At 44.0% G+C, this 17,791-nt stretch overlaps 1 protein-coding gene across 2 annotated transcripts in view; it reads left to right on the top strand.

Moving 5' to 3' along the window:
- Positions 1-17,791, top strand: part of NVL (nuclear VCP like) — a 47,065-nt gene that overhangs the window by 24,099 nt on the left and 5,175 nt on the right. For both annotated transcript variants that reach the window (XR_003753665.2, XM_029047147.2), the window contains exons 17-21: positions 2,985-3,104; positions 3,773-3,872; positions 10,938-11,044; positions 13,947-14,023; positions 16,638-16,726. Coding sequence is in view for 1 of the 2 variants with exons in the window: in XM_029047147.2 (XP_028902980.1) it covers positions 2,985-3,104; positions 3,773-3,872; positions 10,938-11,044; positions 13,947-14,023; positions 16,638-16,726 (493 nt within the window). In the remaining variant the exon portion in view is untranslated. The remainder of the gene's footprint in view (positions 1-2,984; positions 3,105-3,772; positions 3,873-10,937; positions 11,045-13,946; positions 14,024-16,637; positions 16,727-17,791) is intronic.

The raw sequence follows: 17,791 nt of genomic DNA on the forward strand, positions 1-17,791 counted from the left end.
ACATTTGTTTTTGGTTTACCTGTTCTTCATCTTTATCCCTTAGAATTGATGTGTCTGCTGTAATCCTCCATGACCATTTGGACTTTGTCTATTCTTCTCCTCCCTCAGATGTCTCTTGCTGTTAATGTTAAAACACTTCATATTTGCCTTGTTAAAGCTTTATGGTTCCTCCTTCCTTAGCTATTCTTTTGCTTCATCCAGACATTTATCTTAGTAGCTCCCTTTATTCCCCTCTCCTAATTGTACCTCTGAACCTCCTTTCATGTTGCCCCCATGCAAGAAGCTTCTGAGTTCTGAGTCCTTCTGAGTTATTTTGTTCAGAAAATGGAAATTTAGATTCATGAAAGTTAATCACTTTCTCTTTGGGTATGTTGTATGTTTAGTTTGATTTGTCTAAAGATGAATAGGTCAGAGAATGATTGGAGAAGTAATATTGATATTTAAGATTGAAATATTCTAAAATTTGAGGACCCTAGCCAGCTTGCTCCATCTGCTCACCAAGATGAATGTGAAACATTCTGTCTTTATAGAGTAGGGGTTGCTGCTTTATGTTGGCCTGGTTTTTCACTTTCGGTGGTGTGACTGAGGCGTAGGATGGGGAAAAGGAAGGCTTGGTGTAGAACATTTAGATGTTGGCATACGATGACTGTTAAAAAACTGGTTTGGCACTTGCTTAGCCTGACCTCCTACTGCCAATATCATAGGAAAATCTCCTTTCAGTAAGATGGCCATCTGCTCTAGTTTGTATAGAACTATGAGCAGTAATTAGTCTTTGGGTGCATTTTCTCCTGTAATCAGGGTGGGAATCATCACTTGGTATTTCAAGTCAAAGGGATCAACTGACTATCTACAATGTAACTTTTAGGCATTTAAGATTTCCCAAAACAATTTGCTTAGGACAGGGTGGTGCAACTTGACTTTTAGATTCTGGGTGCTGTCACCCAGTAACCAAGTTTCTGCTTCACAATGTGCCATTCACCCCCAAGTGAAACATGCCAAAAAGTACAAACTGTCAGAATCATAAAACTGCAAGAAACCTCAAGAGGTCACTTGCTAGACTGAAAGCTCCTTATAAGCAGGGAACAAACATGTCTGCCAACTCTCGTTGTACTCTCCCAAGCACTTAATACAGTGCTCTGCACCCAGTAAGCACTTGGTAAACAGCACTGATTGATTTTTTATGCAGTTCCCAGTAGTTTTGAACTTCTGATTGTTGTATTTTATGTTGATCGTTTTCCAGACTCCAATATTATACATTTTCCTTCTTTACCTGGTTTTCAGTGTCTGTTTACAGAAGAGAAAATCTCTTTGAGTTCTTTTGCTCCAATTAAAGCCAATTGCCTTTACCTGGGTTGCTTATAGAAGTGGACCCAGATCTCTCTAACTTCCCTGGAGCCACCCAGTCTTCCTGGTTATGAGGAAGGAGCAGGGAGAGGCCTGGGTGAACCTCTGTTTATCTTAATAAACTATGCTCAGTGCTTTCTGGCTCACTGTCTCACAAGTCTCTTTTGGCTGTGTTTAGCTAGTCAATTCCCCAGGTTAACCATGGGTCTCTTGTATTTTGTCCTTAAAGACAGATTAAATCCTAGTAAAGTTCATTCTTTTTTTGAAAAAAGTGTATTATTCAATTGTATTTCTCTGCTCTTAATTTTCACATGAAATGGACCTTATCACTGACAGGCAAGGGCTAGCATTCGGCAATAAAATGACCATTATCTAAGTTTGATCTGAGATATTGATCTGGACCAGTTCATGCCTGAAGGATTCACTCTAGCTAGAGCATCCTAGGTCTGGAAAGAAACCAGGGAGACAAGCTCCAAAGCAGAACCTCTGATGGGCTTTCAAGTTCGGGCTAGAGCCATTCAGCAGTGAAATTGCCCCAAATTGGGGCCATCCATAAACTAACGAGCACACATTCTATTTCATCCTGCAAGCCTCAGACCACAAAAATACTAACTCCAGGAGTGATCCCAGGATGCTACTTGATCAGTCCCCATCTCCCAATCTGATACTATTATTATACTTTGAGTGTGACTCTTCATCCATTTGAGGTCCCCTTCATTGATAGCCTACCCTAGATGAGGGTTTCTCTAAAATGTCCCCTGAGATGGAGGCTGAGAGGAATCAAAAAGCATATTAATTAGGAAGGGACAGCAAGTATTTCTCAGCAGATGCCTTAAATATTACCCAGGTTTTGGTTAGTTTGTCTTTATTATTGTAATTTTTAATAGGGGCTGTCACCAAATAGTATTTTCCAGCCAATGCTGTAAACCATACCGGTTCTCTGGGTCAGAGTCTATCTGGACCACTGATTCTGACTAGAGGCAGGACCATTTCAACTAGATTGGGGTCAGTCATTCAAATTTAGGTATTGAGAGCTTCCTATGTGCATAATTATGTTTTGAGCACTGTACTAAGTGCTTGGGAGAGTACAGTATAACGGGTCTAACTTCTTTTTAAAGATCTTCAGAAAAGATTCTTTAATCTAATTTAGTAATGCAGTTTTAGCACCTTAATCCGCTCAGAATGAAAGGCATTTTCCTTTCATTGTACCCTCAAATCCCTCAAGCCACAGCTTAAACTTGTTTCCTCTTGTATTTGCTAAACAGTTTAATCACAGTCCCCTATTAGAAGCAGCATGGCGCAGTGGATAGAGCCTGGGAGTTGGAAAGTCATGGGTTCTAATCCCGGCTCCTCCACTTGTCTGCTGTGTGACCTTGGGCAAGTCACTTCACTTTTCTGTGCCTGTTACCTCATCTTTAAAATAGAGATTGAGACTGTGAGCCCCACGTGGGACAGGGACTGTGTCCAACTAGATTTGCTTGTAGTCATCCCAGCGCTTAGTACAGTGCATGGCACATAGTAAATGCTTAATAAATATCATTTTTATTATTCTTATATTAGCCAAGCACTCTATATTTGGATAGTTAAACAAAATCTCTAACCTTGAAATGTTCCCCTTTTCCCATATCATGCATGTTTAGTACGTTGGTGAGAGCGAGCGTGCTGTGAGACAGGTTTTCCAGCGAGCCAGGAACTCTGCACCCTGCGTGATATTCTTTGATGAAGTAGATGCCTTGTGCCCTCGACGGTCAGACCGAGAGGTGAGTGAAGTGGAACTCTTTATGCTTGTAACAGGCTGATGACAGGGTTGGGTCATTCCTTTTGTTGTTTTTTAAAAAAAATACAAAAGTGAATATGCAATATTGCCAGCTTTCACCCTCCCATCCATATAGTGCTGTGAATTGTTTTAATAGTGATGTCCTGTAAACAAAATGAGCATTTCCATTTAATGCTTTACTTGTTTTGGGCTGAACTAGTTGAGACTTGAGAGAGATAGAGTATGTGTGTGTGTGTATGTGTGTATGCACCTCTTTTTTCTGCCCTCTGTCTTCCTGCTTTATGCTGATGGTGAAGATAATGGAGGAGTCTCCCAATGAAAACCTGCATAAGGAATTTGCTGATAGTGATAGTGGTTTGTGCAGCAAGTTACACTTCCACTCTTGGCAGATAAGTTTATCAACCTAAATCTATTCCCTTTCATAGGTGTACATCTCAGTAACGTTTATATTTTGGTTTGCCTTGCCCGTCCTGGAATGGTTTCTAGCTACTTTTCAAATGGCTAAGCAGACACAAGAGACTGGCCAAGAAAAGGAAAGATTTTCCTGAACAGAACTGGGGAATAGTGTGTTCCTTTTTTCTGTGTTTTCTTATGAAACGATTATGTTTTCCTGTCCTCTCATGTATCAGTGGGACCTCGTTGTTCTTTCAGTCAGGTGCCAGTGTCCGAGTGGTTAATCAGCTGCTTACAGAGATGGATGGACTGGAGACACGGCAGCAGGTTTTCATTATGGCAGCCACCAACCGGCCAGGTGAGAAACTGAAGAGCCAAAAAGTGTGTAGCACTTTTACAATTTAAGAAAACAAATGAATATGGGGGACCGAAATCTGTATCAGATATTCAGGCTTTGAATACAGTAAGTCCAGTAGGCCCTTAAATACAGTCAAAAATCCAAGTCCCAGAATTGACCCGTCAGGTAATGAAATGACTTCTTAATCCATCCTTTTTCGTATCATCCCCATCTGTATTTTATTTGACACTCTTGCCAGTGCACAAAAGGAATTATAGGATAAGATCTCTGACCTCAAGAAGCTTACAGTCTAATAGGGGAGGAGGGCGATTGAAAGGAGCCCTGAGTCCCTGCCACCACTGTCATACAGTGTGGGCCCCCCCCCCCGCCTTCTGCCTTAATGCTGTCAGCCATAGCAAGTCATGCCTTGTAAGCAATATAAATAGCATGATCTTTGAATTCAGATGACCTCCAACTACAGTTAGTCTTAAAGGACTGAGAGATTTGGGTTGCTATAAAGTAGTGTTTAAACCGAGTAAAATCGGGAATAGTATCGACAGCCCTAGTTATAACTGTGTCTGGCCTCCTATTGCAGACAGAGCTAAAGGCAAGAAACCAAAGGGGAAATAGGGAACTTTCTCTCCACACTTGCTGTCTCAAAATCACACATCAGTGGGGAAGTCTGTGAGTGTCTTAAAGTCATGAGAGGAAAACCTGGTTGTAATTTCTGCCAGTCTGCTCAGACATACTCGTCTAGCCTCACTGACTTGTGAGCGTGCCCACTCAGAACTTAATCTGAGTATCTGGGCGTCTAAGAAAGGTTGAATGAGAGTAGTTTGTGGGTATAGCAAAGCCTATATCTATGAGGGAGTGTAGGCATTCGAGTTTGGTTTAGCTTTCCCCATTCTCTTTCCCCACCCATTAAATTAAACTTCTTTGTCTTCTTGGTGTTTGGGAAATGGCTGATGGTACCGTGAATATCCCACAGGTTCCTTCCCCATTATCTCCTATAGATCAACTTTCACTAAAGTCTCCAGAATAATACTTGCAGTCCTATGTCTTGGAATCCGAAACACCTTAAAGAAGTTGGAGTCTAACAGATAGTAGTAGGACTACCCATCTTCACCGTTTCTTTGAATTCTCCTCCCACCCTTCTCTGTACCCCACTCGCCTTTCCTAAGAAGGGACAGAGAAAATGACTTGGGCCTGATGCTTAGGCCATGTTACACTTGATTTTTGTCCCTGGAGGAAGGAGTTAGGCAGAAGAGTAGAGATACGTTTTTATGCCAGCCATTTGGGGTTTTTTTTGTGTGTGGTTTTTTGTTATTGTTGGGTTTTTTTTTACAACAAAGTTCTCAAACTTCCTTCACTGGAAGGCAGCATACTTTAATTTGGCCCAAAGCAAGCCAAATCTGGGACCCACTGGACTGCAGAGCTAAGTACCTTTGAGGGATTCAGCAAAGGAAAGATCGATTAAATGCTTCAGTCATTCATCTAATCTAGTGCAGATATTTTTACTCCTAAAGCACTTTAGGCATTTGATATTCACCCCACCCTCAGCACTTAAGTACCTATCTGTATTTTATTTATGTATATGAATGTCTGTCTCCCTCCTAGACTGTAAACAGGCTGTGCGTAGAGAACATGTCTACCAAGTGCTTAGAACAGTGCCCTGCCCAGAATAAATGCTCAATAAATTCCATTGAAGGAGGTGAGAAGGTAGATGGCAGCAGAATGCTCAGGTTATGATTAACTTTATCTCTAATAATAATAATTGTGTTTGTTAATCAGTCATTGGTATTTGAGTTGGTAGGTGCATTCCCTGCCCACAAAGAGTTTACAGTCTAGAACTAAGCACTAAGTAAGTGCCAAGCACTGTATTAAGTGCTGGGATAGATCGAAGAAATCAGGTTGAACACAGTCCCTGTAAGGAAGGGAGAACAGAGATTTCATTCCTATTTTACAGATGAAGGAACTGAGGCACAGAGATGTTAAAAGATATGCCCAAAGTCACCCAGCAGGCAAGTGGCGGAGCTTCCGCACTATCCCTCCTCCCCCCTCCCTCTCCTTCCCCTCCTTCGAAGCCCATATCATTCGCCTCTACCACCCCCTCCAGTTACTTGTCACTGTCATCTACCGCCCTCCCGGTCCCACCTCCGACTTCTTCAACCACCTTGACCCCTTTCTCACCTTCCTTCTCTCCTTCTCTCTGCCCACTCTGATCCTCGGAGACTTCAACATCCATATGGATGTACCCGACGACGCCTCTGCCGCCCGCCTGCTATCCCTCCTCGACTCTGCCGACCTTCTCCTCCACCATACCGCGCCCACTCACCGACTCGGACACACCCTCGATCTCGTCATCTCCTACCGCTGCACTATCTCCTCCCTCACCAACTCTGAAATCCCTCTCTCTGACCATAACCTTCTCACCTGCCTCATCTCTCACACTCCCTCCCCCTGCAAATCTTCGCTACTGCCCCACAGAGACCTCCGCTCTCTCGATCCCATCCGTCTCTCCAATAGCATCTCTCCTCACCTTGCCGCCCTGTCCTCTCTTCCCACTCTCGACGATCAGGTCTCCGCTCTCAACTCCACCCTCTCTACTCATCTCGACTCTCTTGCCCCCCTTTCCCTCCGCCGCTCTCGCTCCACTAACCCACAGCCCTGGATCACCTCCTCCGTCCGCCTCCTACGCTCCTATGCTCGAGCTGCTGAGCGCTGCTGGCGAAAGTCCAAGCACCAAGCCGACCTCACACACTTCAAATTTATCCTTTCCTGCCTTAACTCTGCCCTCTCCTCCGCCAGGCAAAGCTTCTTCTCCTCCCTCATCGACACCCATGCCCGTCACCCCCGCCGATTGTTCCGGACCTTTAACTCTCTCCTTAGGCCCCCTGTTCCTCCCCCTCCCCCATCTCTCACCCCCAATGATCTGGCCACCTATTTCCTCACGAAAATCAACATGATCAGGTCTGAGCTCCCCAAAGTCACCCCTCCGCCTCTCCCCTCCCCCCCACCGACCCCCTCCCCTACTTTCCCATCCTTCCCTGCAGTATCCTCAGAGGAGATCTCCTCCCTCCTCGCAAGTGCCACCCCCTCCACCTGCGCCTCGGACCCCATTCCCTCTCACCTTATTAAAACCATCGCCCCTGCCCTCCTACCTTCCTTAACTTCTATTTTTAACCACTCAGTCTCCAAGGGCTCCTTCCCCTCTGCCTTCAAACATGCCCACGTCTCCCCCATGCTAAAAAAACCCGCTCTTGACCCCACTTCCCCCTCCAGTTATCGCCCTATCTCCCTACTACCCTTCCTTTCCAAAATCCTAGAACGAGTCGTCTACAATCGATGCTTAGAATTCCTTAACTCCCATTCTCTCCTAGACCCCCTCCAATCTGGCTTCCATCCCCTCCACTCTACCGAGACTGCTCTCTCTAAGGTCACCCATGACCTCCTTCTTGCCAAATCCAATGGCTCCTACTCCATTCTAATCCTCCTTGACCTCTCTGCTGCCTTTGACACTGTCGACCATCCCCTCCTCCTCCATACCGTATCTCACCTTGGCTTCACGGACTCTGTCCTCTCCTGGTTCTCCTCTTACCTCTCTGGCCAGTCATTCTCGGTCTCCTTCGCTGGAGCCTCCTCCCCCTCCCATCCTTTAACTGTTGGAGTTCCTCAAGGGTCAGTTCTTGGCCCTCTTCTGTTCTACATTTACACTCACTCCCTCGGTGAACTCATTCGCTCTCACGGCTTTGACTACCATCTCTACGCAGATGACACGCAGATCTACATCTCCGCCCCTGTCCTCTCCCCCTCCCTTCAGGCTCGCATCTCCTCCTGCCTCCGGGACGTCTCCACCTGGATGTCGGCCCGCCACCTAAAACTCAACATGAGCAAGACTGAGCTCCTCATCTTCCCTCCCAAACCCGGTCCTCTCCCAGACTTCTCTATCACCGTCGATGGCACGACCATCCTTCCCGTCTCTCAGGCCCGCAATCTCGGTGTCATCCTTGACTCGTCTCTCTCGTTCACCCCACACATCCTATCCGTTACCGAGACCTGCCGGTTTCACCTCTACAATATCGCCAAGATCCGCCCTTTCCTCTCCACCCAAACGGCTACCTTACTGTTACGGGCTCTCGTTATATCCCGGCTAGACTACTGTGTCAGCCTTCTCTCTGACCTCCCTTCCTCCTCTCTCGCCCCGCTCCAGTCTATTCTTCACTCCGCTGCCCGGCTCATCTTCCTGCAGAAACGATCTGGGCATGTCACTCCCCTTCTTAAACAACTCCAGTGGTTGCCTATCAACCTCCGCTCCAAACAGAAACTCCTCACTCTAGGCTTCAAGGCTCTCCATCACCTTGCCCCTTCCTACCTCTCCTCCCTTCTCTCTTTCTACCACCCACCCCGCACGCTCCGCTCCTCTGCCGCCCACCTCCTCACCGTCCCTCGGTCTCGCCTATCCCGCCGTCGACCCCTGGGTCACGTCCTCCCGCGGTCCTGGAACGCCCTCCCTCCTCACCTCCGCCAAACTGATTCTCTTTCCCTCTTCAAAACCCTACTTAAAACTCACCTCCTCCATGAGGCGTTCCCAGACTGAGCTCCTCTTCTCCCTCTACTCCCTCTGCCAGCCCCCCTTTACCTCTCCGCAGCTAAACCCTCTTTTTCCCCTTTTCCTTCTGCTCCTCCACCTCTCCCTTCCCATCCCCACAGCACTGTACTCGTCCGCTCAACTGTATATATTTTCGTTACCCTATTTATTTTGTTAATGAATTGTACATCGCCTTGATTCTAATTAGTTGCCATTGTTTTTTACGAGATGGTCTTCCCCTTGACTCTATTTATTGCCATCGTTCTTGTCTGTCCGTTTCCCCCGATTAGACTGTAAGCCCGTCAAATGGCAGGGACTGTCTCTATCTGTTGCCGACTTGTTCATCCCAAGCGCTTAGTACAGTGCTCTGCACATAGTAAGCGCTCAATAAATACTATTGAATGAATGAACCAGGTCCTGTGGTCCTGTGATTTTTCCACTAGGCCACGCTACTTCCCAAGGAACCTTTGTCCCTAGCAGTTCAGTGTGCTTGTGCTTGAGGAGTAGGTGTGGGAAGACACTTCAGTCGTCACTGTCCAAATGGAGAAAGTTGAAGTACAGTACAAAGGTTTCGGGGGTAGTTGCGAGCTGTCCGTGATAGATAGAGATAAATAGATAGAGAAGCAGTGTGGCTCAGTGGAAAGAACCTGGGCTTGGGAGTCAGAGATCATGGGTTCGAAACCTGGCTCTGCCACTTGTCAGCTGTGTGACTGTGGGCAAGACACTTCACCTCTCTGTGCCTCAGTTCCCTCATCTGTAAAATGGGAATTAACTATGAGCCTCACCATGGGACAACCCGATTACCCTGTATCTACCCCAGCGCTTAGAACAGTGCTGTGCACATAGTAAGCACTTAACAAATACCAACAAAATAATAATAAATGCTCTTCTGCTGAAAGGAAGGAATGGTAGTACAAGTCTCTGCACTCCGGGTAGCCACCTTGTGTGGCTTATCCCTGCTCAGAGTTGAGGTAGATTGTGCCAAGGATGTTGGCGAAGGGATGGGGTCTGTATTTGAACTTCCAGTTGAACTGTAAGCTCATTGTGGGCAGGAAACATGTGTACCAACTCTTGTACTCTCCAAAGCGCTTAGTACAGTGCTCTGTACACAGAAAGTCCTCAGTAAATACCATTGATTCTAAAGTAAGATTTTTGTGGGCTCTTTTAGGTTACCTTGAGCTAGCAAGTAAAGTGAATGCTTTTACAGAATGTGTTTGTATTCCTGAGGGATGTACCCACCTCTAAATTCTCCAGGGGACTTTGTGAAGCTATTGTCTTAGTCTCATTCAAAGGATCACAGCATGCTGCCTCCTTGATCAACTTTTCTTTTTGTAAACTCAACAGAGAAGCCAAGAGCTGAAAGGGCTACTCATTCACTCTAAAACTTGTGTGTATAATATTTACTGTTGGAGCGGCATGACTGAGCCATTGGAACCTTACCTATGTTCCCTGAGGTTTGACTCTTCCAGATCAGGTTTACGGTTCAGGTTCTCAGGTCAGTTGGCACAGCCGCTAATTTTCCCAACCATAATTAGTGGCCTTGAGTCACAGAGACAGTCAATCTGGTTTGTTTGAGCATGATTCAGGTTTTATGTCTGAGTATGTGAAGTTGATCTATCCCACAAAACAGAGCAAATGAAAGGTCAGAATACATGTCCATAAACATAGCAATTGACATTTATCAGGAGCTCCTTCAGGAACTGGATTTCAAGGACAAAACTAAATGGGAATTATGCCAAGTTCAAGCCCTGATCTTGGTTCAGTGGAGGGAGCACTCCATTCCACTTCTGGGAACCAGAAAACTTGGACTTTGTCCTCGGTTCTGCCTGGGGCTGACTAACAGGCAAAGTCCTTACTTGTACTTCACAGCGTGCAGCACCCCTGCCTGCCTACTCCTTCATTGCCCTCCTTGCCCCCACAGGAATATGACAAGAGTGCCATTTTTGACCCGCAAAATTTCAAGACCGAGGTTCGTGCTAGTTCCTGACAGGAAACTCCAATGTCATTGTGCCAAGTGCATAGGAGGAGTTTGAACTGCCCTTTCCCTGCTGGGCAAATTGGGAGCTCCCTGGGATGTATAAGGAGTGGGGAAAAGATGGCTACCTTCAGCCTTTCAGCCCATGCTCTTCCTCCTCCTCTTCCCTCTTATATCCTCCCTACCTACTTATGCCATTTCTACTTCTGGGCTTCATATGCCCCACCATGTTGAGAAGAGTGTTTGCACGGTTAAGTTCAGGTGTGCACATAGGAAGACAGGAAGGGACAAACCTTAGCCTGGGAGACCCCTTGGGTTTCCACCTACCCAAGCCCCCTAGAGCCTTAAAGCAATCCCAATCACTGAATTATGGGCATCCCTCAAGGAAGCTAAAAAAAAAAAAAAAAAAAGCCTCTTTCAACAGAAATAAAAGTGTTTTGCTTCCTATGTCTATCCTGCAGACTGTATGAGTGGTACTGAACTCCTAACCACTAGATTCTGACTTCCTCTCTTTTCTACTTAGATATTATTGACCCAGCTATCCTTCGTCCTGGCCGCCTGGATAAAACACTTTTTGTGGGCTTACCACCTCCTGCAGATCGTTTTGCCATCCTAAGAACCATCACAAAAGTGAGAAATGGGAAGGATTTGGGGCTGTTGGGTGGAGAAAACTTTTCCTTTTAAGGAAGTCAATTTCTCTATCAAAATTTCAAACAGCAACATAGATTGGACCTGAGGGATGGGAATAGGAACTGGTGTTGTCCAATTGAGAGGTATAGTTATCTGAAGTTTTTGTTTCTTATCTGTTAAATACCAAGGCACATCAACTGTCTGGTTTCTGCCTGTAGTAAGTAGAGTAACATCCCGTCAAAGCACAGCTAGACATTTGATGATTTGCCATGCTGTTGGTGGTATTACTAGAGGCATGTACTCCTTAGCAAGACCCTGAACTAAAATTCTGTTATGTAATGTAGCTTGCCCCCGGTTGGAAAACATTTATTCATCACTTCACTCTCCCTCTTAAGGGGAGAAAGCAGAGGATTTTGAGTAGCTCATTCTCATACTCCCTGTAACTAAACCCTAGTGTGAGAAGCAGCATTACCTAGTGGATAGAGCTCGGACTTGAGAGTCAGAGGGACCTGGGGTCTAATCCTGTCTCCACCACTTGTTTGCTCTGTGATCTTGGGCAGGTCACTTCACTTCTCTGTGCCTCAGTTACCTCCACTGTAAAATGGAGTTAAGACCAAGGGCCCCGTGTACGATAGGGACCCTGTCCAACCCAATTTGGTTGTATCCACCTTAGTGCTTAGTACAGTGCCTGGCACATAGTGAGAGCTTAACAAATACCATTATTATTATTATTATTATTATCATCATCATATCACTCTTGGAATTTGATCTGACTTGTCCCAGCTCTAGTTACTAAGAGGCTGGAATTTTATTGCTCTTGTATTAGTGTACTAGAACTCAATTCCAAATCATTCTTCCAGTCTTCACTTGAAAGGGTGGATGGACTACTGCGATGGATTTAACTTTCACATCTGTATGACTGACAGCCCTTAACAGTCCAGAGAAAGGGTAGAGAGGAATTTAATTCAAATCATGACTAAAGTTGGCAAATCAAGATCTCAACACGACACCTGAGTTAGACATAAAGTTATATGGTGTTTGGGACTTGAATAGCTCAGGGCACAGGATATTTTAGAACTGACTCACTGCCCGAACAAGTTTCTTTTGTACTTGTGGTGGTTACATAAGTGAGTGACTTGCTACCACTTAGCAAAATCCATAGCTCTCAGAACACTGGGAAGACTCACAGCGTGAAGGTAAAAACAACAGCACTGAAATAATTGATGATTACAGTGCAATATTTGATCATTTTTCTTTAACGTGTTTTGTTTTTCAGATTGAAATCATGTATTAAATTCATACTCATTTATGGGAATATGTATTTCTAAATGTGGCCATCTCTGGACTCTGAATGACTCTCAGATGGCTGAGACATGGGAGCCCCTCAGCCCTGCCTCCTAAGGGTGCGAGACAATAGCTGGGGTGGGGACAGGGAGGTCATCACCAATCTGTCCTCTCAGCCCCTGATGGTGTGTGCCATCCTAGTTTGGGCTCCCCCCAAGAGCTGAATGCATCAGCTCCTATAATGGTGATAATTAAAACATATTTTTGGTAGTAATTTTTAAGTGTACCTCAATCAAAGGAAGCTGAAAAGCCAATCTATTAAGACAATTGGATTTATTATCATCATCAGTGTTTACTATTGGCAGAGCACCATATTAGTTCCTGATGGAATTTTCCAAAAGATTAATTCCCTGGTCCTGAATTTCATAATCTGTCTAGAAAAGGAATATTTAGTCATAAACAACCTGCCACAATAAATAATCTGCTATATGAAAACATGAGCTTTTAAAAAAAAATTTCATGAGTAGCCTAGATTTTGTAGCATGAAATTATCAATCAGTTTGGTATCTAGCACTACCTTTTGTGATTTGAATAACATTCTCCAAGCAATCAATCATTCATTGAGTGCACACTGTGAGCAGAGCTCTGTGCTAAGCACTTGGGAAAATACAGTAGAAGTGAAAGAGTGATCCTTGTCCTTGAGAGCTCATAATCCGTGGTAATATAATGGAATGGCCTTTTCATTGTCATCAGTCAACTAGACTAATCACTTTGATTTCAATTCAAAGAGATCTCAAGATTATATATACTTATTTTGAGAGGCATTCTAGGTGCTTTTTAACTTTTGGCTCTCTTAAGCTTGGCTTTCTGGGAAGCACCATGTCAAAGGCTATCCGGTAGCTGAAAACATTTGCTTTTAGAATGTCTTTAAAATTTTACTTTTTACCCAGTGACTTTTCATTTTGGGAACTGTTGAGTGTAATTGCTTTTTTAATTTAATGTTAGATAAGTAGCTCCATTTCATTGTTGGAAATGCTTGGCTATAAATGTAATGTCCTTACATACACATCTACAGTGACCAGAATTGTTTTCTCTAGTTACCTTTCCTATACTTCTTTGTTCCCTTGCCTCCTTTTTCCCCAGACTATTTTGCAATGTGCAAGTCCCCAGCTAGATGAGACATAAATGGGTGCCGGAATCAGCGTAGCGAGATCCAAGTGACTTAAAGTGTTAGTTTCAAGCTTGTTTTCTCCATCTAGAACATTTAGAAACCAATTGAGCACAAAACCCTGTGGTCTTCAGAAGAGAGCAGGTTCGTACCTGTTCCCTTCTAGCTGGATTCTGCACTGTTTGTCATTTCCCACGAACTTCACATTCCTGGGAAATGTGCACAGCTGAATTAAAGAAATGTATGCCTGCCTACCTGCCCATCCCAAACCCACATCCAAATGATTCCAGCCCCAGGTGTGGTTTAGCTGAGGATGGCCAAAACTTGCTACCAACTTCTTGAACCTGGTCTTTCATAGAGATATACAAGACCTTTTTGCTCCATTTTATCCATCTCAGCATTGTTCCTGTGATGTCCACTAAGCAGTGTCCAATTCTATCCTCCATGCAGTATGGTACTAGACCCCCACTGGATATCGACGTGAGCCTGGAAGAGATTGCTTATGACCCACGCTGTGATTGCTATACGTGAGTGTTTGCCTGTCTTTTAGGACTTAGAAGAGTCTTCTCTGAAGCAATTATAAGATGTTTTACATTGCTAGCCCTGATGCTCAAATGTCTTTCTCATTGCTTTGGTCACTTATCCTGCCTTGCAGTCTCATTTGTCCTTTCTCCCAAGGTATAGGGATAGATATGAATAATTACCAGAGTTTACAGGTGCAGCAGAGCCAACTTTCATACTCTGTTTCAACAGTGTATAGTGTCAAACTGGTGATCTTCTCTGTGTTCCTTTTCATAGCCCTTCTTTTTTTAATGCTCCACACTAGAGTTCTGAGATAAATATGAAAACAGCTATTTGGCCATTACTTCTCAATGTAAGCACCATCTGTAATGGGAGATTGTACTGGAAGTAACAGACTTGTCAAAGTGTTTTCCAAGTCACTCTCGAGTTAGGAGAACTTACCATACAATACAAGGTGGTCAGTAGTAGCCTGGTAAAGGAATGATTTCATTTCTGGGTTCTGAATAACCATTTAATTATGTGATCCAAATCACAGTGACTATAGTTAGGTCACTTATATTTAAAAATAGCTGAACTTCTGGTGACTTTCTTAGCTACCATGAGAGATAGGTTTCCCTGGATTTGTTTCTTACCACATCAGCAGATGGAACTCAGTGACCCTTTGTTAGTCATTCAGTCAGTTGTATTTATTGGAGCCCTTACTGTGTGCAGTGCTTGGAAGATTTCAGTACTACAGTATAACAGACACATTCCCTGCCCCCAATGAACTTACAGTCTAGAGGACGAGCTAGTTAAGTGAGCCAGTATCTTTCACATCACATTCACATCAAAAATACCACATGATTTGGGGGGATAGAAAGCCTCTCTTTTAATTTTTGACTTAGCGTTCTCTAAAATGGAATGCGGTAATAAAAAAGTTCGAATGTTTCTTTTACCCCATTTTGGTTAAAAGACTATTCATTTCCCTAATTTACTTCTGCTCATGAGTTAAAAAATGAGGGCTGACTTTACAAGCCTTGAGATCCATATCTGAACACCAGGCTGGAAAAGGTCCTTCAACTGATTATTGCTATAGGTGAATTTCTCTTAAAAAAAAAAAAATCATGTATCAGAGGCATCCTATACTGTTGTTACCCCAGAGACAAAACACAGTAATGCACTTTCCAAATGAGGTAGCGTCTTCAACTCTGAAATTCTCAAAAATGCCGACCTATTTAAAAATCAAGCATGTGGTAAAGGAAAGCGCTGAGGGTCAGTAGTTAAGCCCATTAGGGGTTTCCATGGCTATTTTTAGCAGTCAAGTCTCCAGCAATGCTTAGGTTAGTTCAGGGCTCCTAATAATAGATGTACAGTAAATATTAATTTGATGACTTGACCCTCCTTCATTAAAGGAGGAAAAACTAGGTTTACTGGGTTACATTTATGGTTTCTAACAGTTAACATTGCTGAAAGCTAAAGACCCTCCTACAGTTCAAGTTCTTCATTTGCAACAGTAAGTCCAAATCATGTGGTGCAAGTGACCCAGCATCTGAGAAGTCTTTCAATGAGAAACAGGGTTGGTTTCCGTGGGCAGTCACAGTGAAGACTCTGGGCCAGAATCTTTGGACAGTGCCAAGCGTAGTGTGGGCTGGTAAGGTGGGAGTCAGAATTCAAGTTGAGTGGCAACAAGCTGGTGTGTCCTGAAGTGTCCATTCACAAAATGTGGGAATCAATCCTCGATTTTCTTGGTTGGCACATGGGACAGAAATGCATTTGGGGGATAGTCATAGCGTAAGCTTGCAAAGAATGCTCTAACCGGTGAATTCAGTTGGAAATCATTGAGCTTGGTGGGTGTTTAGTTTAATGCAGTGAACTAAATTTTGGGCCTATTTCTGATTCACTTGTTAGTAGTGGGATGGAGAAAAGTAATGCCCTCTTTCTATTACAGCAAGTCTGTTCTTTCAGCCTAATGCAATAAAGTGAATGTTACCCCTGAGGACCCACATGCTTTTAAAAAAAATGCTATCACAGTTTTCATCTTTGGAAAATGTATTTGGGTTCATATAGAACACTAAATAATGTCTGAGGTCTATTTTAGTGTGTTCCTTGTGGATTTAAATGTTGCATAACAAAGCTTATGACTAATTCAGGCAGTGTATGCTCTTAAAGGGGATCTGAAGTCAAGTGATCCATTATGTTGGTGTACATTTCTCCCTACCATTTCTGCCACATTTTCTTCCTCCACCCGGTTACGTCAGTCACTGCAACACTCAGCCATTCCTCCTGCCCTATTGGGTCAAGTTTCTTTAGTGCCAGTTCCTCACTTGGTGAAGGGTGTGTTTGGCTTTCATTTACATGTCACCATTTTCTAAATTTCACTCAGTTCTCCTAAAATGCAGGAGCTGCCTTCTGCGAAACCTCCTGTTAAGGAAACCACAGGCTGTTGTGGACCTTGTGTCTGACACCACAGCATGCTAAATCCAAGCAGGCTTGTGTTGTCAAAGGGGCATTCTCCAAGTGTCTCACAGTGGGAGAGTGAAGACACATGATCTGGCAGAACTAGGGGCAGAGGGAGGAATGTGATCAAATAAGATGAATGAAAACTTATGCTGACCAGCTACTGGCTATTTTCTGTTCCAGAGGGGCCGATCTCTCCGCTCTAATTCGGGAAGCTTCTGTCTGTGCCTTGAAGCAGGAAATGGCAAGCCAGAAAAGCGGGAATGTTAAAGGTAAAGTAGGAGCCATTTAAAGTATCTGAAATCCAGCCTCTCTGCCCATTGTTCTGTGGGATCCTGTGACCCTGACTACACAAACTGTCGTCAGTCAGGCAGGGATCCCGAGAACCCAGCCATCACACTTAATATTTTATTTATCAGGAGTAGTTTGAAAGAAAGGCCCCATATTATACTTCCCACAAAATCCCATTCAGGTGAAATAAGTATTTCTTGGACTCTGGAAACATGAACGTATTTTATGGTAAATTCCTCCATCACCTCTTGCCAGAGTTATGTGGCATTGTGAAACTCCGTGTCACAGCATTTTAACCAGTCCTTCACAGCATTAGCATCCTCAAAATAAATTCAATGCATTAAGCTGAGGCAGGATTAGGCGAAGTCAGGAAGAGGTCACATTTCATCTTCACCTCATCCATCTGTGGCTGTCATTCACACATGGGGAAATTCAACTAAGGATGATATCCTACAGCTTTCCTACAATACTTTGGCTGTGTGTTATAAAATGAGACATGACTTGTTCCAGCTTGTGAATTTAGAGAATACATGAATGGGCCCTTTTATTTAAAACCTCTTGCAAACGGATTAGTTCTCATGTTCTTTCAGTGGAGGTGGGTGTCAAGCTACATAGTTATTAGTGCATTAAGCTGCACATCTAGTCTGAAAGTTGGACTCTTGGTCATATTCTTCAGATTTATTAGACTGTAAAGTCACTCCTTTGGGGCAGGGATCGGGTATTGGTCTTCAGTAAATTCTCCAACTACCCAGTATGGTGCTGGGCACACAGTTGTGGGTGCTCCCAGCTCAGTCTGTCAGCCAACTGAATTCAGCTTTGTTGGCTCAATAGCAACAAAGACTGGTGGTAATCTGGTTAGGCATTTTAGGCCCAGGCATATTTTCCCGGTTCATTTTGTCTTGTGGATGTATGATCAACTAAGACTCCGGTGTTTATCCTGTTTCTTTTTACTGCTGTGGTGTAATCTAGATTACGAGCTCACACTCTGTAGCTTCATTGAGCCTAGTACAATGCCAGGCACAGTAGCATCTTCGTAGATATTGGTT

Source organism: Ornithorhynchus anatinus, chromosome 19 (genome assembly GCF_004115215.2).
Source record: "Ornithorhynchus anatinus isolate Pmale09 chromosome 19, mOrnAna1.pri.v4, whole genome shotgun sequence".
In the NCBI taxonomy this organism is placed as follows: Eukaryota; Metazoa; Chordata; class Mammalia; order Monotremata; family Ornithorhynchidae; genus Ornithorhynchus; species Ornithorhynchus anatinus.